Source organism: Eumetopias jubatus, unplaced genomic scaffold, assembly GCF_037043125.1.
Source record: "Eumetopias jubatus isolate StellerSeaLion01/CBP00866 unplaced genomic scaffold, mEumJub1_p1.0 scaffold_3, whole genome shotgun sequence".
NCBI lineage: Eukaryota > Metazoa > Chordata > Mammalia > Carnivora > Otariidae > Eumetopias > Eumetopias jubatus.
Genome location: NW_028274809.1, coordinates 191,804,691 through 191,823,712, shown reverse-complemented (window position 1 = coordinate 191,823,712; position 19,022 = coordinate 191,804,691). Strand labels below are relative to the sequence as shown.

Below are 19,022 nucleotides of genomic sequence, written 5' to 3'. Positions count from 1 at the left end.
GTCCCTGACCCCTCTGCTCCCCTCCCCTGCCTCGCCCCACCCCCGCACCCTCTTCTCTGAGCTTGCTCAGTCCACAGCACCCATGCTAACCTCACTGGCAAGCAGGGAGGGCCTTTGTCTCCCTCAGTTCAGAACTTTGGAATGCCCCCAGTGGCCTATTGGAGAGGGAAACAGAAATCCCCTTGCCTGCCATCCAAGGCTCACATAGCTTGCATTCACCCCACCTGCCAACATGCCCTCCTCCTGCACCCTTACCTTACTTAAGGCTGCCTTGGTACCCCTGATCTTTCCTCTGCTGAGAGCAGGTTCACGCCTGAGAGTTCAGGCGCCTCCTCGTATGAGTCCTTGAGAGCGTGAGCCTGAGCCACCCTGCTCTCCTCTCACGCACGAGGACGGCGGCGCCAGCACAGAGTGCGTGCTCATCACACCCTGCAGGGCGAGGGCACAGCAGCTGGTCCAGCCGGTGCACCAGACCGCTGTGTGTGCAGAATTCCACAGAAAAGCAGCGCTCCTGTATGCTTTTCAGAAGGAGAACGTACCCCGTCAGGATGGAAGCAGAGAGAGATGGGGGGGTCATACAACTCAGATCACATTCCAGACCGAGACTGGGGGAGGCTGGTGACGTTGCTAATCTGAGGAGAAATCTGCAATGATTTGAAATGTCTGTTGCAGGAAAAACTGGCGATCTTGTGGCCACTGGTTTAATGAAGCCGCATGTCAGTCATACTTGCAATATTTCGCTGGTCACTTAGGTCACTAGGCCCATTTTAAGTGTGTTACAAACTGTAGGGGTCCCTAAAGGATCAGAAAGTGGAGAAAATTGACTCCACTTTTTGATACTCAGTGTCATGTGAGTCTTCGCGCCTGGGTGCTGGCTCTCTGTCACTTCCCTCGAACCCGTGGAGCCTTCAGGAGATCTTCTCAAACTGCCCTTTTGGTGGGAAAACTGCTCAGTGTAAATCCCTCTTGATAGCCGCCCCGTGGACACGCAGTGTGGCGTTGGACTAGCCTGCTTGTTGGGAATTTTTATTTAATGTAGTAAAATGCAGTGCCTTTTCTGGGTTCCAAAAGGAAAAGCACCTGAAGTTTCCACCGAGCGTTCTTTTGATCACAAATTCAGAGTGGGGTAGGAGTTTATCTGAAGGTGTATGCCGGGGAGGGTCTGGGTGGGGGCAGAGGGCGCCTGTTGCCACGGTAGTTTGAGGGTACTGTGTGTGTTGCGATGTCTCCAACACTGTGATACAGGAAATGGGGACAAACAATGTGAATCTGGGGTTCCGATCCAGGGACACGCAGCAGCATGGTCCATGGGCTCCTTGGGTCCAGGGTTCTTACCACCCAGGCCCAGAGTGAGCAGGACGCCGCCTGGGGCTGCCCGCTTCCCTTTCCCCCACATCCCCTCCGGCTTCCCCTCTGTCCCTTTCCCTCCCTTCCCCCCCACGTTTGACTCTCCAGCCAGCATCTGCGGCTTCTCTGACCGTGGCCCTCAGTAGCTTCTCCCACTGCAGGGCGCTGGGGGGTAGGGCGGGCGTGCGGAGCGCACAGCACGCCGGCCTCAGGACACGCTTCGGAGTTAGCCGTGAAGCTCGAGCCTGCACGTACAGTAGATTATGCGCTCTTCTGTTCACGGCCAGGGACTAATGCAGAAGGCACTGGCTACATCCGGTTGTCAAACTTCGTCTCCCAGGAAGTTTGCCCTCACTTTGAGAGAGCAATTCTAGACTCACCGATTGGGGTCAGAGTTACCAGAGTCCACGGGTCGCCACAGAAGTTAGGAATAGGAGGCCATGGTTCCGCAGGGAGTCAGCTACGGACGCTCAGGCCATGTGGCCAAGACCTCAAAGTTCAGCTCCCCACCAGCCTCAGGAGCATGCGGTCTCTCCTGTCACATCCCCACTGGTACCAATGCCCCCTCCTGACCACGTCCCCCACCAGCTCTCCCTCATTCTGCCCAGGAGAGTACAGTTTTCCTCTGAAACACGTGTCTTCCTCTGACACATGCTGTTTTTGGTTCTGTCCCGGTCACTGGGGGTGTCCCTCGGTGCCCCAGCACTTGCCTCACATCCTGTCTTTGCTCTGCTTCATCTCTCATTTGTGTCTTTCTTCACAGCAACCCCCCCCCCCGCCCCCCACCGCCCGCCACAGGCTGGGACCCAGCAGGGACCTGCTCTGCAGATCTCTGGGAGCGCTTGGACAGGGCGCAGGGGCCCTCCTCTGCATCTGGGGCTCAGCGCTCACCTCCCTTGGAGGAGGCGTTACGTTTGGCTTACCCTGCTTGTTGTCATGCTCAACGCCACACTCTCAGCGTCCGGGCCTGCCTGGCCCACGTCCCCTGCACAGCAGATGCTCACCTCCCGTCGCCCATTGGGTAGAAGAGAAGTCACACAGGGTCCTGAGACCAGGGGTGAAGGGATGGATGGCTCAAGCCCACGTGGCGCTGCTTCCATCAACCCCCACCCCAGTGTGGGCTAGTCCTGGGGTGCAGAAGGAAGACGTGAAGGCGGGTGTCTGACAGGCAGTGGCCAGACTGGGGCATGGAAGCAGTGAAGTCTGGGTTGTACCTGGGAGCCATAGAGAGAGGAAAGATGAAAAACAAAAATAGCCAGAAGAGCTTCACGGATTCAAACCCAACAGAGCCTTGCACATTTTTCCAAAGTTGGAGAAAGTAGTCCAGCTTTTTTTCTTGCCTGACCGGGTAAAATGCACTGTTTTTTAAGAGTGGCTAGAAACTTACCTCTACTTGTGGCACTGAGGAGTCTCCGGGGAGGCAGGCGGGTGTGGAGGGGCCACCAGAGGGGAAGGAGAGGCTGCGGCCGTAGGTGGAACCCTGCGCTGTACAGAAAGGCCTCGGGAACTTGGGGACGGTTGCCAAGGGCAAGGATCTTATTGGTGGAGGGTTTCCCCTCCGAAATTAGGAAACGTGTTTCATCTGGGCCTGAAGAGCCCCTGAGTCCACGTCTTCACCCAGGGCAGCCTCTTGCTCTGGGAGAACATTCGGGGAGCGACTCAGTGGGAGGACCCCCGTGCTGGACACTTTGCCCAAATCGACTCCCCTGCATTCGTGTGTCAGGCCAGTGAGTGGGCAGCACCGGGGAGCCCCTGGCCTCCCAGTTCTCCCCTCCAGCCTCACCCCACCCCTGCGTCCCAGCGGACACGCCAGCCCACCGACCCCTTTCACACAGAGACATCTGAGCCACTGTCATGGGGCAGCTAATTATAGTCACATCTGCTCACAGCTGGACAAGACAGTGACCTGGAGGTGAAGTGCCGGCCCCAGTCGTTCCCTCTGGCCCATTCCGTTCCTCGGGCGGGGACATTTAATATCCGCCCCCGCTGCGTGGGGGAAAGGGCACAGAAGACCTGGAAGCACACAGATCGTCCGGTGGGTGAACCGGGAACAGAGCCACGATCCCGTGCTGCCGGACAGGGGAGCCGGGCAGACACCCTCACATCCTCCGCGCGTGCGGTTTGCTGGGAGCCACCCGTGGGCCGGCAGGCTCTGGCCCGGCCTCCCACGCACCGTGCTTAGTCAGAGATGCTCATGTCACAAGTTCAGTTTGGTTCTCAAAGGTTTCATGCTAATTTGTTTTCTTGCCAAGAATGTATCAACACTTGGGGTTGTTTTCAGATGAGAACAGGAATATTTTCTAAGTCCAGAAAGTAGTAAGGAGATTTGGTTTCCATGTTTTCCATGATTGAATGGAACAGAAATGTTGTTTTATTTAGCTAAATTCTGCTTTCCGTTGGGTTAACAATGGAGAATTATCTTCACATCTCTAACATTTATCAAAACAAGACGATGATGATATTAATTAAACAAATGCAGACGAAAGCCCATGGATGGTGAGCTCCTTGGAGATTAATCATCCTTACGTCCATCATGCCAAGCATACTTTTGGAAGTTCATAAATGGTGCACAAATGTAAGCTTTTAAGAAATTATTATTTGTATTGCAACATCTGGCCTCTTTTGCTAATAATTTTTAAATTCAATGCACACTTCCTGGGGGGTAAATTTTATTAAAGAAATGTGTAAAATCAGAGGGACACAGCTCAATGCATCTTGCACAAACAGAACACACCCACCGAACAGAAGCCTGGAAACCCCCCTTCCCCTCACTAACAGCCCCCGAGGGTAGCCAATAAACAGTTTTCAGCTTTGCGTAAACAGAGTCAGCCGGCTTGCCCTGTGTTGCCTGGCTTCGGTTTGCGCAGTATCGTGTGTGAGATTCACCCGCGTTGTGGCCGCCTGCACTCAGTGGGCAGAGGGCTTCACTCTGTGAATGTGCATCTGTCCATTCCTCCATTTGTGGTTTAGGCCGCTGTGGGTACTGCTGCTAGGAACCTTCCTGAATATGCTTTATTTTATTTTACTGAAGTACAACAAAGTGCAAAAATTGTAAGTTCACAGCTCAGTGAAGTTTTGCAGGTGGAACCACCCATCTGTGTAACCAACCACCCTCGTCAAGCAGAGACCAGCACCCAGGAACCTCCCTCCTGCCCCAGCCTCTGACTTCTTTCACCCTGGATAGTTACACCTGTTCTTGGAGTCAGTGCAGTGGGACCAGACAGGGTGTGCGTTTCAGCTTGAAGTTTTAAGCTTCTCTTTCAGGGCCGTCCTCTCTGGACAGTGGGCGTGTGGAGGTGTGGGGAGCCATTTTGCAGAACCTCATGGCAGGAAGCAAACATTTAAAACAAGAATGACCAAAAATAGCATGTACTAGTTAAAATCACAAACTGGATGGAAGTTAGGAAATTTTAATATTTATTGTACTCTGTATTTCTTTCTGATGTTTTAATACCCAAAAACAGTGTGAGTGCTCTTGGTGCTTTTCTTTGGGTGGTCATCTTTGATTTACCACATCGACCCTTTTCTGGTAAGGAAATAAAGTGAAAATAGAATTGAGAAGATCAAATTCCGGCGGCATGTGATACACGTAAATATTTAATTAAGATGGTGTCAGCAGTGAGAGTGCAGGAGCATGGCTCTGCTGAAGTCCCTGTCATGCACACACGCACACTTGCACCTGGGGGGCACATAGCAGGTGTGGCATCGGCTGGGAAAGCCCATGGGAGGGCGCTCAGCCCCAAGACGCTGCCCAGCGGTTGTCCGGCACCCATGGGGGGGCTGCGCATATGGAAGCTCCACTTTTGGTTTCTTCACACTTTTAATTTCTACCCAAGTAGCACTGGAACATTCCTTTGTCTCCACATATTTCTTTAGTTGGATAATTATTCCAAAGATTCCCTGAAGAAGTACTACAACCAGGAAGAAATTTAGGATGGTAGTATCACCAGAAAACTATTTTGACATTTTGCACAGCACGGGGAATGTACAAAGGAATTTGAAAGATAAGCTATTTAGACTTGGCAGATCTCCACATGTCCCTATTTGGTGGGATGTGAAACACATAAAAATTGTGAAAGCAGTGACGTTAAAACTCTACCTTCCATCAGAAGCAGGGAAAAAGTCAGGAAATCAAGGACTTCACTGTTAAACTCATTCCAAATATGCCTTCCTACAGAAGATACGTCACAGCAGATTAGCACAGCAGAGCGTGTGTGTGTGGGCTTGTGCTCGGGCTCTGTCACCCACACACACCCACACACACTTGCCCACGCACACATGTGCACACACACGCAGATGGCACAGCACTTGGCATCCTTTGGTTAAGTAAACAGGCGCTCTCGCCCCTGAATTAGCGAGCCTTCCCCCTTCCTGCGTTCCCACATGGAGCGCTCACTTTAATGTTGAGAAGAGCTCCCTGTTGGTCTGAAGATCAGAGGAAGACCGGAAATAGGCTTCATTTCAAGCTAAAGTCACTGACCTCCATCATTCCCCTTCCTTCTTTGGCACTCGTTCTGCATATCATAAATCTCTGGGAATTTTTAGAACTTAACATACTTTACAGCATTAATGCTGATGGTTTGACTCTCTGGAAATCTTAAATTGGGGCAAGGAGGAAAATGGGTATAATATTAATTATTTTGTCATGTGCTGAAAAGTACAAAGAGACTGGAGCAGACTGGAAATGATACTTGTTTTAGGGGCTACTTCGTTGTACCTTTTGCCTTCCTTTCACATTGTATTTTTTAGTTTTCGCTTAAAGTGGCTACGGAAGTTTGTGTGTGCTTGCGCCTCTGCCAGACTTCACGGAGAGCTAATAATGTCTTTTCCTCTGTTCGGCTTCCATTGGAGGTAGCCTCTTATACTCTCGTGGTAGGTTAGTGGCTGTAGGGTCTGCTGGGAAGAGGCTAGAAGGACCGTCAGGAGTGACGTGGTTTCCATTTGGTGGTTCTGCACTGTTGGGGCCATAGATGTGAAGTGTTCCTGCCGAGAGCTGTCTGGGGTTCTCCTCTCCCCATGGTCTGGGTGACCCCTCTAGTGTTGGCCATGGATAGCCCACTTCCACAAGAGAGATCAAGGCTCGCCACTTTCTCACTTTTTGGGTCTTCAGCCACATACCCATTTTCAAGTGGAGGACGTCTGTGACCAGCTTCCTCGGCCGTGACCTGCTGCTCGGGAAGAAAGCACAGGCTTTGCTTTCAGTACTTAGAGTCCTCCAGTGAGGGGAAAGGCAGGAAAAAGAAGGATGAGTACTTCACAGAATGTACACATTCTTCCCGTCCTAGAATCTGGAACAGCTGGATGGGAGCTGGTTGATGGGGCCCAATATGTTCCAGACGCTGGGAAAAATGAGCAGCCCTTATAAACTCCCTCAGATGTGTGGCCAGCAGGGAGCTGCCTGAGTCTGTGAGACCCTGCTCGTTTTTTGATTTTGCTGAGAGGTCCAGATGCAAGATGTAATTCCTCAGGAAATCACGACATTTGTGACATAGTCTTTAACACGTTAGATCACCAATGACATTTTGAATTTGAGTAACATGCAGTTCATTTGCCCTTTTATGCTTTGTAATTCACTGCGGGGAGTTGAGACGTGCATCACTTAAGGCTCTTATTTTAATTAGCTGTTGCAAAGTCATGCATTACATCTGATTGAAAAGGGATCCTTAGAGCGTCACTGGTGTTCTTTTTAGCAGTGCACTCTTGAATCACAACTAAAATACCTCTGTGTGCCAGGGTGATATCCAGCCTGGGCCATTATATGACAGCGATGTTAAGGGCCAGAGTAGTGATATTTCAAAATAGATTTTAGGGGCGCCTGAATGGCTCAGTCAGAGAAGCATGTGACTCTTGATCTCGGGGTCGTGAGTTTAAGCCTCATGATGGCTGTAGCGATTACTTAAATAAAAACATTTAAAGAAAGCAAAATAGATCTTATTTAGCAAAGTAAACATGCATCTTATGATTTGTGTTGGTCTAAAAATTAGTTTTATTTATTTTTTTTTAATGGGGCCATTTACATAAAATGCTAGGCCACCCAGAATGTGAAACAAAAATCATGGTCTAAAAATGCCCTTAGTTCCAAAAAGCTGACCATAATTTAGGATTATTAGAATGATCAATTCTTTGGAATTGTCTTTTCGGGCCAGAATTGGTAACAAAACTTCCTACAAGAATAAAGCAGATAAGGAGCCATGAATGTCTTTTGTGTGGGATTTTTTTTTTAATTTTGTTTGATATACAGTATAAGCTGGTGGGGGCAGGGTGAGGATCTTTTATTCCTATGATAGAGCCTATAATAAAGGCTCTAGTCCTTGATTTCTCATCTCAGATTGCCCCCAAAGTTTGCCATGACCTGCAGCCTTGCCCGAGATAAAACTGGCCATTTGTTACGCACACACGCGGGGTGTGTTTCTGTCGCAAAGGCACAAGAAGCAACTTGACCCCAACATCCACAGCCGTGGCCCTGCAACCTCTTATCTGGTGTCCCTTGCAATGAAAGCATTTGCTGAGAGCTTAAGGGAACAGTTCCAGGAACTTCATGTTTATAACTTCCCTCAAATTAAATGGTGATAAGCTTCTGAGATTTTAATCAGCATTTCAGAAGAGAAAACCCAGAATCACCAAATAGCCATTTTGAGCTTCAGTTATGTGATTCTCTGCCTACTCTGAAGTTTAGAAGAAACCATATTGACCTGTAAAGTAGACAAGCCCGTCCCGCTTCAGGCTGTTCTTGGGTTTCGGCCAACTAAGCGGGGGTGGTAGGTGGACGTTTCTTTCCTACCAGATAAATGAGTCTTAGCCTGGTTGATTTTTCCTTCTGGCATCTGTAGGCGTGGGATGGGGTTTAGCAGAGTTTAAAGAGCAGAGGTGTGTTCCTGAGCCTGGCTCAGGAGCAGGAGGAGAGTTGTAGGGCTGGGCTGGAGGAGGGAGGGGTAGACTGACCCAGAGCCCCAGGGACTGGGATGCCTCGCCCACCCGGCTTTTCTGGTCTGGGGGCCCACCCAGCAGCTCCGGGAGCCCCCATGTCCCTGGCCAGGCCCACAGTCGGCCCAGTCTCCTCTCTGGAGTGTTTACTCATGGTGCTGTTAGTGAGGCAGTCATCTGTTGGGAGCTGACCTACCCGTGTGGCTGCATCGTTCTGTACACCTGTTATTCAGGCTGGTTAAATGGCCGCCAGCACCACCAGCAGCTGACCACCAGAGGCCGGGTAGTCACTGCTCTGTTTCCTCCGTTCTAAGATACCCATGTATTAACGCTTGAACAACTCTGAAGCTCCTGTATGTCTTCACAGTTGATGATGAATCATTGTTTCATCAGTGCTCTGCTTTATTTCCCAGCACAGGTCTTCCAGCCTATGCTATGTGAGATGAAATACAGTCCACATCAAGCTTGGTGGGATTCTGGGCCGGCCCCGAGTGCTCTCAGGGTCCCCAGGGTAGGCATACAAGTAAAGGCTGTGAGAAGCATTGGACGGGTGTTGCAATAGGGGCGTATCACCCACCCTTCTGGGAGCCCGGGCGGGGCGCAGCCAGCCCTCAGGTGGGGGATGAGGCAGGAGATGGTGATGTGTGGGGTACGTCTCTTGAGTCTTTGAGTACTTAGCTTTGGGCATTTTGGATGAACCTTCTGGAGAATTTTGACCTCCCCTCTTTGGAAAACTCTCAGTGGTCACCAGATTTAGAATGTTGATTTGATTGATTTAGAATGTTAGGAGGTTATAAGATTGCACGCTGAAAGTTGCCCCAAACGTGAATCAGGGAAAGAAACAGTCCCATCATCTATGGAGTCTGTTTGGACTGTTGTCAGTTGTCCCCATTTCCAAAATATAAAATTAATAACAGCTTACTGTCTTGGAGGCACTTGTTCAGATTTCACTTTATTGAAGTAAATATCTCCAGATGCAGTTGTTTTATGCAGAAGATCTCCATGGCAACAGGGCTAAGGCTTGAGTACATTGTTAAAAAAATAGACTTCACATGATCACAGTACTATTCATAGTATTGTCTTATGTTTGAGAAACTGTGATCACTTGAAGCAGATTTAAATACACATTTTATATTAGACCAAATACACAGCCTCTAATAAAGCTTATTAACTAAATTTCTTCTTGTCACACCCCATTATATTCTGTCTATGACACCTGTGTCTATCTTGGTGTAAAATTTAGGTTTGACTAAGAGAATTGCAAATGTATGTAGGCACCATCATACTTTGATCTTTTAATGGGTTGGCAGTTTTACATAATGGAAGTTGGTGTCAACCTCGTTAGCATGTTATATTGAACCTCCAAAGTCATATTTCACAATCTGTAAAACGGGGATGGTAACACTTACCTCATGTGGCTATTAGCTGGTCAAACAGTATGATAGGTGATTGTTTGTAGCACCTGGTGTGCTTTTGAATACCTTAGTTCCCTTCCTCTCCAGCTTTTTTTTTTTTTAACAGGATGCTACTTTATTTTTTTCATCATGATAAGTGCACTCCTTAATCCCCATGCCCCCACCCATCTCCCCTCTGGTAACCATCAGTGTGTTCTCTGGAGTTAAGAGTCTGTTTCTTGAGTTGTCTCTCTCTCCATTTTTTTCCCTTGCTTGTTTGTTTTGTTTCTTAAATTCCACATATCAGTGGAATCATATGGTATTTGTCTTTCTCTGACTGACTTATTTTACTTAGCATGATACTCTCTAGCTCCATCCATGTTGTTGCAAATGGCAAGATTTCATTCTTTCTTATGCTTGAGTACAATTCCATTGTATGTGTATCCTACATCTTTATTCATTCATCTATCAATGGACACTTGGGCTGCCTCCATAGTTTGGCTATTGTAAATAATGCTGCAAGAAACATTGGGGTGCATGTGTCCCTTTGAATTAGCGTTTTTGTATCTTTTGGGTAAATACCCAGAAGTGCAATTGTGGCTCATAGGGTAGTTCTAGTTTTAACTTCTTGAGGAACCTTCATACTGTCTTCCAAAGTGGCTGCACCAGTTTGCATTCCTACCAACAGTGCACAAGGGTTCCTTTTTCTCCACATCCTCGCCAACACCTGTTGTTTCTTGTGTTTTGATTTTAGCCATTCTGACAGGTGTGAGGTGATACCTCATTATAGTTTTGATTTGCATTTCCCTGATGATGAACGGTGACAAGCATCTTTTCCTCTGTCCGTTGGCCATCTGGATGTGTTCTTTGGAGAAATGTCTGTTCATGTCTTCTGCCCATTTTAAAAATTGGGTCATTTGTTTTTTGGGTGTGGAATTTTATCAGTTCTTTATATATTTTGGATACTAACCCTTTATTGGATATGTCATTTGCAGGTATCTTCTCCTATTCTGTAGGCTGCCTTTTAGTTTTATTGTTTCCTTCACTGTGCAGGAACTTTTGATTTTGATGTAGTCCCAATAATTTATTTTTGCTTGTATTTCCCTTGCTTCAAGAGATATATCTAGAAAGATACTGCTATGGCCGTATCAGAGAAGTTGCTGCCTGTGCTCACTTCTAGGATTTTTATGGTTTCAGGTCTCACATTTAGGTCTTTAATCCATTTTGAGTTTATTTTTGTGTTTGCTATAGGAAAGTATGGTCCAGTTTCATTCTTCTGCATGTGGCTGTCCAGTTTCCCAACACCATTTGCTGAAGAGTCTATCTTTTTCCCATTGTATATTCACTTCTCCTTTGTCAAAGATTAATTGACCATGTAATTGTGTGTTTATTTCTAGGCTTTCTATTCTATTCCATTGATCTGTGTGTCTATTTCTATGCCATACTATTTTGATTACTACTGCTTTGTAATATAACTTGAAGTCTGGAACTGTGATACCTCCAGTTTGTTTGTTTGTTTGTTTGTTTTTTCCAGGATTGCTTTGGCTATTTGAGGTCATTTGTGGATCCATATAAATTTTAGGATCGTTTGTTCTAGTTCTGTGAAAAATGCTGTTGGTATTTTTATAAGGATTGCATTGAGTGTACAGATTGCTTTGGGTAGTATGGATATTTTAACAATGTTTGTTCTTCCAATCCATAAGCATGGAATGTCTTTCCATTTCTTTGTGTCATCTTGTATTTCTTTCATCATTTTTCCCCCCTTTCATCAGTGTCTTATAGTTTTCAGAGTATAGGTCTTTCACCTCTGGTTACATTTATTTGTAGATATTTTATGTTTTTGGTATAATTGTAAATGGGATTGTTTTCTTAATTTCTCCTGTTGCTTCACTTTTGGTGTATAGGAATTCAGCAGATTTCTGTACATTGATTTTGTGTCCTGGGACTTCACTGAATTCATTTATTGGTTCTAGTAGTTTTTTGGTGGAGTCTTTAGGGTATTCTATATATAGTATCATATCATCTGCAAATAGTGAGAGTTTTATTTCTTCCTTACCAATTTGGATATTTTTTGTTTCTCTACATTGTCTGATTGCTGTGGCTAGAGCTTCCAGTACTGTGCTGAATAAAAGTAATGAGAGTGGACATCCTTGTCTTGTTCCTGCCTTAGGGGGAAAGCTCTCAGTTTTCCCCTACTGAGTATGATGTTCGCTGTGGGTTTTCCTATGTGGTCTTTATTATGTTGAGGTATGTTCCCTCTAGACCTACTTTGTTGAGGGTTTTTATCATGAATGGATGTTGTACTTTGTCAAATGCTTTTTCTGCGTCTGTTGAAATGATCATATGATTTTCATCCTTTCGCTTGTTGATGTGATGTATCATGTTGATTGATTTGTGAGTATTGAACCACCCTTGCATCCTGGGAGTAAATCCCACTGATTGTGTTGAATGATGTTTTTAATGTACTGTTGGATTTGGTTTGCTAACATTTCGTTGAGATTTTTGCGTCCATGTTCATTGTGGATATTGGTCTGTAGTTCTCTCTTTTTAGAGATGCTTTCTGTGGTTTTGGTATCAGGGTGATGCTGGCCTCATAGAATGAATTTGAAGTTTTCCTTCCTCTTCTATCTACTGTAATAATTTGAGAAGAACAGGTATTAACTCTTTAAATGTTTGGTAGAATTCGCCTCTGAAGGCTTCTGGCCCTGGACTTTAGTTTGTTGGGAGTTTATTTACTTATTTATTTAATTACTGATTCAGTTTCATTGCTAGTAATCGGTCTGTTCAAATTTTCTATTTCTTCCTGCTTCAGTTTTGGTAGATTATATGTTTCTAGGAATTTATCCATTTCTTCTAAGTTGTCCAATTTGTTGGCATACAGGTTTTCATAATACTGTGTTATAATTATTGTATTTCTGTGGTATTGGTTGTTATTTCTCCTCTTTTATTAGTAATTTTGCTTATTTGGGTCCCCTCTCTCTTTTTTTAAAAGGAGTTTGTCTAGAGGTTTATCAATTTTGTTGATCTTTTCAAAGAACCAGCTCCTGGTTACATTGATCTGTTTTATTATATTTTAGTTTCCGTATCATTTATTGCTGCTCTAATTTTTACTATTTCCTTCCTTCTGCTGGGCTTGGGTTTCGTTTGTTCTTCTTTTTCTATAGGTTCTTTGAGATTTTTCTTGCTTCTTGAGGTAGGCCTGTGTTGCTATAAACCTCCCTCTTAGAACTGCTTTTGCTGCACCCCAGAGATTTTGGGCCATTGTGCTTTCATTTTCATTTGTTTCCATGTACTTTTCAATTTCTTCTTTGATTTCTTGGTTGACCCATTCATTGTTTAGTAGCATGTTATTTAACCTCCATGTATTTGTGCTCTTTCCAGATTTTTTCTTGTGGTTTGATTTCTAGTTGCATGGCATTGTGGTCAGAAAAGATGCATAGCATGACTTCAGTCTTGAATTTTTTGAGGCTGGTTTTGTGGTCTAATATGTGATCTATTCTGGACAATATTCCTCTTCTCCAGCTTTTATTACATGCTTGGGTTCTTTTCATTCAAGCTTTTATCTGAATTAAAAGTCAGTTCTTTAAGTTTGGGCTTAACATCAGCTCCTTCATTTATTTCCTCTTTGCATAAATGTTTGTTGCATGCTTGTGTGTCCTTGGGAATTCGAGGGACAAAGCATGGACTCTGCTCTCCCAGGTCCTCAGTTTCCCTGGTCTCAGGTCTGAAACTCCTAAATCAGAATCATAGCCTTGGAAATATGGGTGATGTCCTGTTAAAATAATCTCTGGGGAGGCAATTTCAAAAGTATAAATGACAGCCTTCCCTTTGTGGACCAAGTAGTGCTTTGATTTGCTCTACTCCAGGCTTGCTGTTCCATCTGTTAGGGCAAGAGAGAGAAGCCACAGGGCATGTACGTGATAACCCCATTAGAGCAAATCTGGATCTCATATTTTAAGGTCGTGTTCATAATAACAGGGTAGGACATCTCCCATAAAGGGGTGAAGATGCCAAAATCACTTAAATTAAAAAAGTGACCTCAATTTGCAAGAGTTCTTCTATTTAAAGACGTTTTCCTCTTCTTCCAGGGTGGTTGTGCTGGCTCTGGCTGTGGGAAGTGTGACTGCCATGGAGTGAAGGGACAGAAGGTAAGTGGCCAAAGCTTAAGTAATAACAGTTCGTTTTGAATTGCCATCAGTATGGAAATCATTAGAAACGACATTAAACCTAACCCAATAATCAGCAATTCGTGTTAAAACCTTATTACTATTTTAATAATTTCCCCAGAGTGATACAAACAAAGCAAAACCAGGCTTAATGTGCTGTCTAGGAAATCTCAACAGCAGTTCTCCAAAGGCTCTGATAATCAGTGGCAATTAATGGAGAAAAAGGGATTCAGTTTATTTCCTTTTTTGACTCAAGAAGGAACATGTGTATTGGCAGAAAATCTGTTGAGCCAATAGTATTCTTTGGAATCCACGTATAAGAATAAAACTGAGCATTTTTGTCAAAAAAGAAAAAGCTTCTATTGCACCTGTGGGCCTTTATTCAAATTAGTATTTTTAACCAATTTTTAATTCATAACACATTTGTCCAGATTTATTTATAAAAACAGTAAATATTTACTGTTCCCCAAATGCCAAATAAAATATTTTTTTTCTAAGTGCTCCTCCCTCCTGTGTGAGAATCATTGATCTGGATAAATCATTTTCATTGGAAGGCAATCGATAAATGCATTTTAGTTTTTTGCGAGAGAGGGTGCCTGCCTGGTTTTCCCCGGCAACAGTGCAGGGTCCGGAAATTGCCTGGAGTGGTCCTAGAAACCAGGTGTGGCAGTGAGAGGACAGGGCCCGGAAGCCAGTCACCCTGTTACGGATGGGGGCCTGAGGCAGGCGGAAGTGAGGAGAGCCCTGCTCTCCAGCCCTGGAGGGTGTCAGCCCGGCCAGATGCCCTTCCCTGGCCCCTGGCCTGCTGGAGGCCTATCAGGTCGCAGACTCACTCTTGAAATTCAGAGAATTCTGTAGAGAAAATGGTTTTGTTTCTTTTTAGCCACTTGCTGAAGTACCAACATTATTTTTTTAAAAAAGATATGTTCCTAGTTGGTGACACCAGTATTACCTGGATAGTTTTTGAATGAATGCAGTATGTGAAAATATATTGATATCTTTCAATATCAACCGTATCAACTATAACTCACCTTCATGTTCTGTTCATCTTCTTATTTGGCAAGTTTTCCTGGCTAGTTCCAGTGTGCATTCATAAGAGGTATTTTACAGTAGAGGCAAGTATGTTCATACCATAAAGAATCTTTTTTTTTTCCTTTTGGTCTGACTTGAATTATATACATAAGCACACTGAACTAACAAAGAAATTCTTAAAACTATAAAAAGTAGAACCTATGTCAACAAAGGGGAAATGAAGGCCTGTATCAACACCAATGTGTTTTTCTTGTAACTTAAAGCATCAAGGGTTGGAGGGGCAGGGGTCGTGTGACTTACTCTCAAAGAGAACACGGTCCATCCCGATGACTTTCAGGGCTCCCCACTACCCCCCACCATCTAGCAGCTGCAGACCCATGGCACCAACCCCCTCCATAGCTCTGGCTTTTTAGACTTCCTATTCTGTGCATATGCTTTCTAGCTGGCTTCATTTTCATTTCTACCAAAAATCCACCTGTTAATATGGAACCAAGTAGACTGATCTAGGTAGAGCTTTCCAGGTATTTTTGGCTGAGTTTAACATGACTTGAGGACGGCTCGTCAGGGCCTTGGTTCAAACATTGTTAGAGGAGGCAGGGCCACGTCTGAGTCACAGGCAGCATCTACACCCAACCCCGCAAGGAAAGAGTCTTGAAACATTTCTTTTCAAAACTAAGCACTGAGGAAATACTTGTGGTGGCTGGTACGCTCAGATGAGGCCAGATCTGTGTTTATCTTGACCAGGAAACGTGCTGTAGGGCCAGCCTCCCACTTGGGTCCTGGAAGGTCTAGGGGGCATTGAGGGCAAAGATGTGCCATTAGACTGTGCTCCTTCCTTGTGATGAGGGGTCAGGCCAGCCTTGCACTGTGACCAGCCAACCTGGGCCTTGAAATTGGAAGGCCCCAGTGCTCCCCTTGGGTTTGGGTGGAAGGAGTAGAATTCTGCTCTCCCCCTTGCTAAGCCTCTAGAAGATTTCCCAGCAAGTAGACCAGACATCCGGGATCCAGGCCCTCCATGACCTTCCCTGGCTGACCCCACTCTCTCAGCACCCAGCCTCCACCCACTTTCGATTTTCTACATTATTCTTAAAGAAAGACTATTTAAAATAAAATACCTGTAAGCTGTTGGTCAAGCCATCTGTTTTAAAAGACTGTAATTGTCAAATGGATTGAGAAGGCCTCTTGAAATCTAGGGAATAGCTAAATGGTTTAGTATTATGTCCTTTCAACAAAAAGTGAAGATCTGTCTTCTCCTCTTGAGCAGAAATATTTCAGGTCTCATGGTTCACATAGCAGGCATGACCACGGAGGAGGTCCTTTCCCCCCATGGAAAGAGGACATTTTAAACTTCCACTAATTGTCTTGGAACCGATGTTAAAATAATCAGTGCAATGGCCTGAGATAGTGGAGCACAGCTGAGCTGGGATTTCAGATGTGGGGCCCCCTCTCATCCCAAGGTCAGAGAGCAGAGACATTTATTCTTGGCCAGCACATCAGTGAGAGCACTCGGTCCTTCTCCACTGCCACCCATTCTCAGAGCGAGGCCTGGACATGCTGCTAATCAGGTGTAAACGCAAAATGAACCGAGGGTTTAGAATCACAGAACTTCAGTCTGGTGGTTCAGTTCACAGGCCTGCTTTTGAGCTCCTGCTGGATGTCTTCTGTTCTCCTAGGAGTTATTTGGCTATTCTCTAACGTCTACAAGTTAAATGAATCTTGATCTCTTTTTAAAAGTAGGATAACATGAGCCACATAACTCAGAAAGAGTTGAAGTTACCTAAGTGGGACAGTGTGTCAGCTGCCTTAGAAATGTGGAAATCATGGTTTCTGAGACACGTCTTTTCCACATCTCCTTGAGGGACACTTTAACAGATTGGCTGTTTAGAATCCACAGATGGACACTGGAATGTCCAATATCGATTACCAAATCCTTTTTGGCTAAGTCCGGTTTTCCATGGAGATGTCATTAGCTGGCAGAATGTCTTGTTCTCCAGATACCATGAGTATGTGTTAATGCAGCAGACCTGTGGACATGTTTCCATCCCACAGTTATCGATCTAACCCTGGGGGTCTTGCTCTGAGTTCAACAGTTGAATTCATGAGGCTTTCACAGGACTTCAGGGCCTGGCAGAATTGTTTGTTTTCCTACTTTCCTGGCTGACGCTCAGATCTTCAGATGTTTTCTCTTAGGTAATTAATTTGGTTTGTACACAATGGCTTTGTGTTCTTCCAGGGACCTCAGCACTGTGGGAATGTTATCTACTTAAACTGATTAGCGTTTTGAATGCTTGCTTACGCAGAAATAGCCAAAAGTTAAGCTCTTCTTTTGCTTGATAACCTGATTTTCTCAGCTATGTGAGATAGTAGGAAAGACAACGCATTCCCAAGAGCTACTACTATATGCTTGGGAATTGGCCATTTACATTTTGCTGAAATGGGGTTTATGTAAGAAGTCTTTCAGATATTTTCACCATGGGAGCCCACATTTATGTAAAGCTAGCATTCTATTCTGTGGCCCTGCAGCATTCAAAACGAGGAACTCCAGGTTAAGCCAGAGAGGGGAGAGGTATGCCTATGGAGTAAATAACAAAGTTAATTAGGAGCAAATGATGGCATTGCAAGACAAACAGTAGAAAGAACAAATGGTACAGTTGTTCTGAGAAAGAAGTGACCCTGAGGCCCAGAGCCCTAAAAAAGAGGGACGGCTTTCCAGATGAAGTAGGGTGCAGGCATATTATGTGTCCACTAATGCCCCCACCTTGCTTGGACATAGAGTAGGGTCACCTGTCACTCACGGGCATAAGGATGCACATAGAATTTCACCACACTAATCTCAGAAAACAGCTCTCATGGCCAGTTGATCGGTATATCCTAGAACAGGCTTGGTGGTTCCTAATAAAGTGACTATGGAAAGGGATATGCTTAGCCATGGTCTTGGGAGCGGAGTCTTTGTTACACAGAATTATATTATTTCTATTACATAACGAGAACTGCATGGGTATCTTATAACTTCTCAGTGTACTTGAACCCGCTGGTACCCCGATCCTTGACAGCGACGTTGGGGAGAAGCTCACTATGCTGTTATTGCTGAGTACGCTGTCTGCTCCACATGCAGGGTCTACATGCTGCTGCTCGGTGATCAGACAGGCCAGCCCCAGATCGCTCGCAGAGCAGAGAATTTTGAAAATGGAATTTGTTTTTGTCTAAAATGTGTGCCTTATCTGATTTGGAAGGGTGGAGAAGTCTGGCCAATCTGGAAGTGGTTCTGTTTTGGGCCCTGGAAATCTGGGAAGTAGTTCATGTCACTCTTTATGTGGGATACTCTTTTCTCTTATTACAGTGGATGCTTTGCAGCTTTACCAGCCAGTTGGGTCCTATATACATTTGCGACAATCAATAACCATCCCACCTCCATATAAACCGGTCTGTCTGCATTTTAACATTAAATTGTAGCTTCTGCTAATTCACAACAGATCTCGGTAGGACAGGGAAATCCTGGCTGTGGGGTGTCAGGGCAAGAAAGAGAAAAGAATTGATGTGTACTGAACATCTACCTTGGGTCAGGCACAGTGCTGAAATCTTTTAATGTGTATTATTATTATGCCCATTTTCTAGTTGAAGAAACCAACTAGTCCAGGGTTTCTGAGTTTTGGTACTATTGACATTTTGGGTCGGCTAGTTTTTTGTTGTGGGGAGTTCCTATGCATTGCAGGATGCTTAGCGGCATCCCTGGCCTCCGCCCGCCAGATGCTAAGAGAACCTTCCACTCCATTTGTGGCAACTAAAATGTCTGCAGATTTGGCCAGATGTCTCCTGGGGGCGGGGGAGAAGGGGGAGCAAAATTGACCAGGATTGAGAGCCACTGACGTAGCCCCATCTCTTATAGGGAGTATGAGGTAAGCAACAGGATTCAAGCGCTAGTTGTTTCCCATTATTCAGGATAAGAGGACCCTGATCTGGGATAACCCAAGGAGATGAACTCATGGTTCAGAATATCCTCAAGTCTTGGGCAAGCTCCTGTTGTCCTAAAATGGAATCCACGGGGTATACACCACGCTGCTGGCCACCAGCCAAGGAAGAAAGCAAAGCCTTTCTCTAAATGGGTAGTGAGGGAAGGGATTGCTGGACGACCACAATGAAATGGACCTATGCCTTTGGG

At 45.4% G+C, this 19,022-nt stretch overlaps 1 protein-coding gene across 1 annotated transcript in view; it reads left to right on the top strand.

Moving 5' to 3' along the window:
• The window catches only part of LOC148164785 (uncharacterized), a 91,490-nt gene that overhangs the window by 44,550 nt on the left and 27,918 nt on the right, over positions 1-19,022 (top strand). The window contains exon 2 of the mRNA XM_088021983.1: positions 13,754-13,813. Coding sequence (XP_087878109.1) covers positions 13,754-13,813 — 60 coding nt within the window. The remainder of the gene's footprint in view (positions 1-13,753; positions 13,814-19,022) is intronic.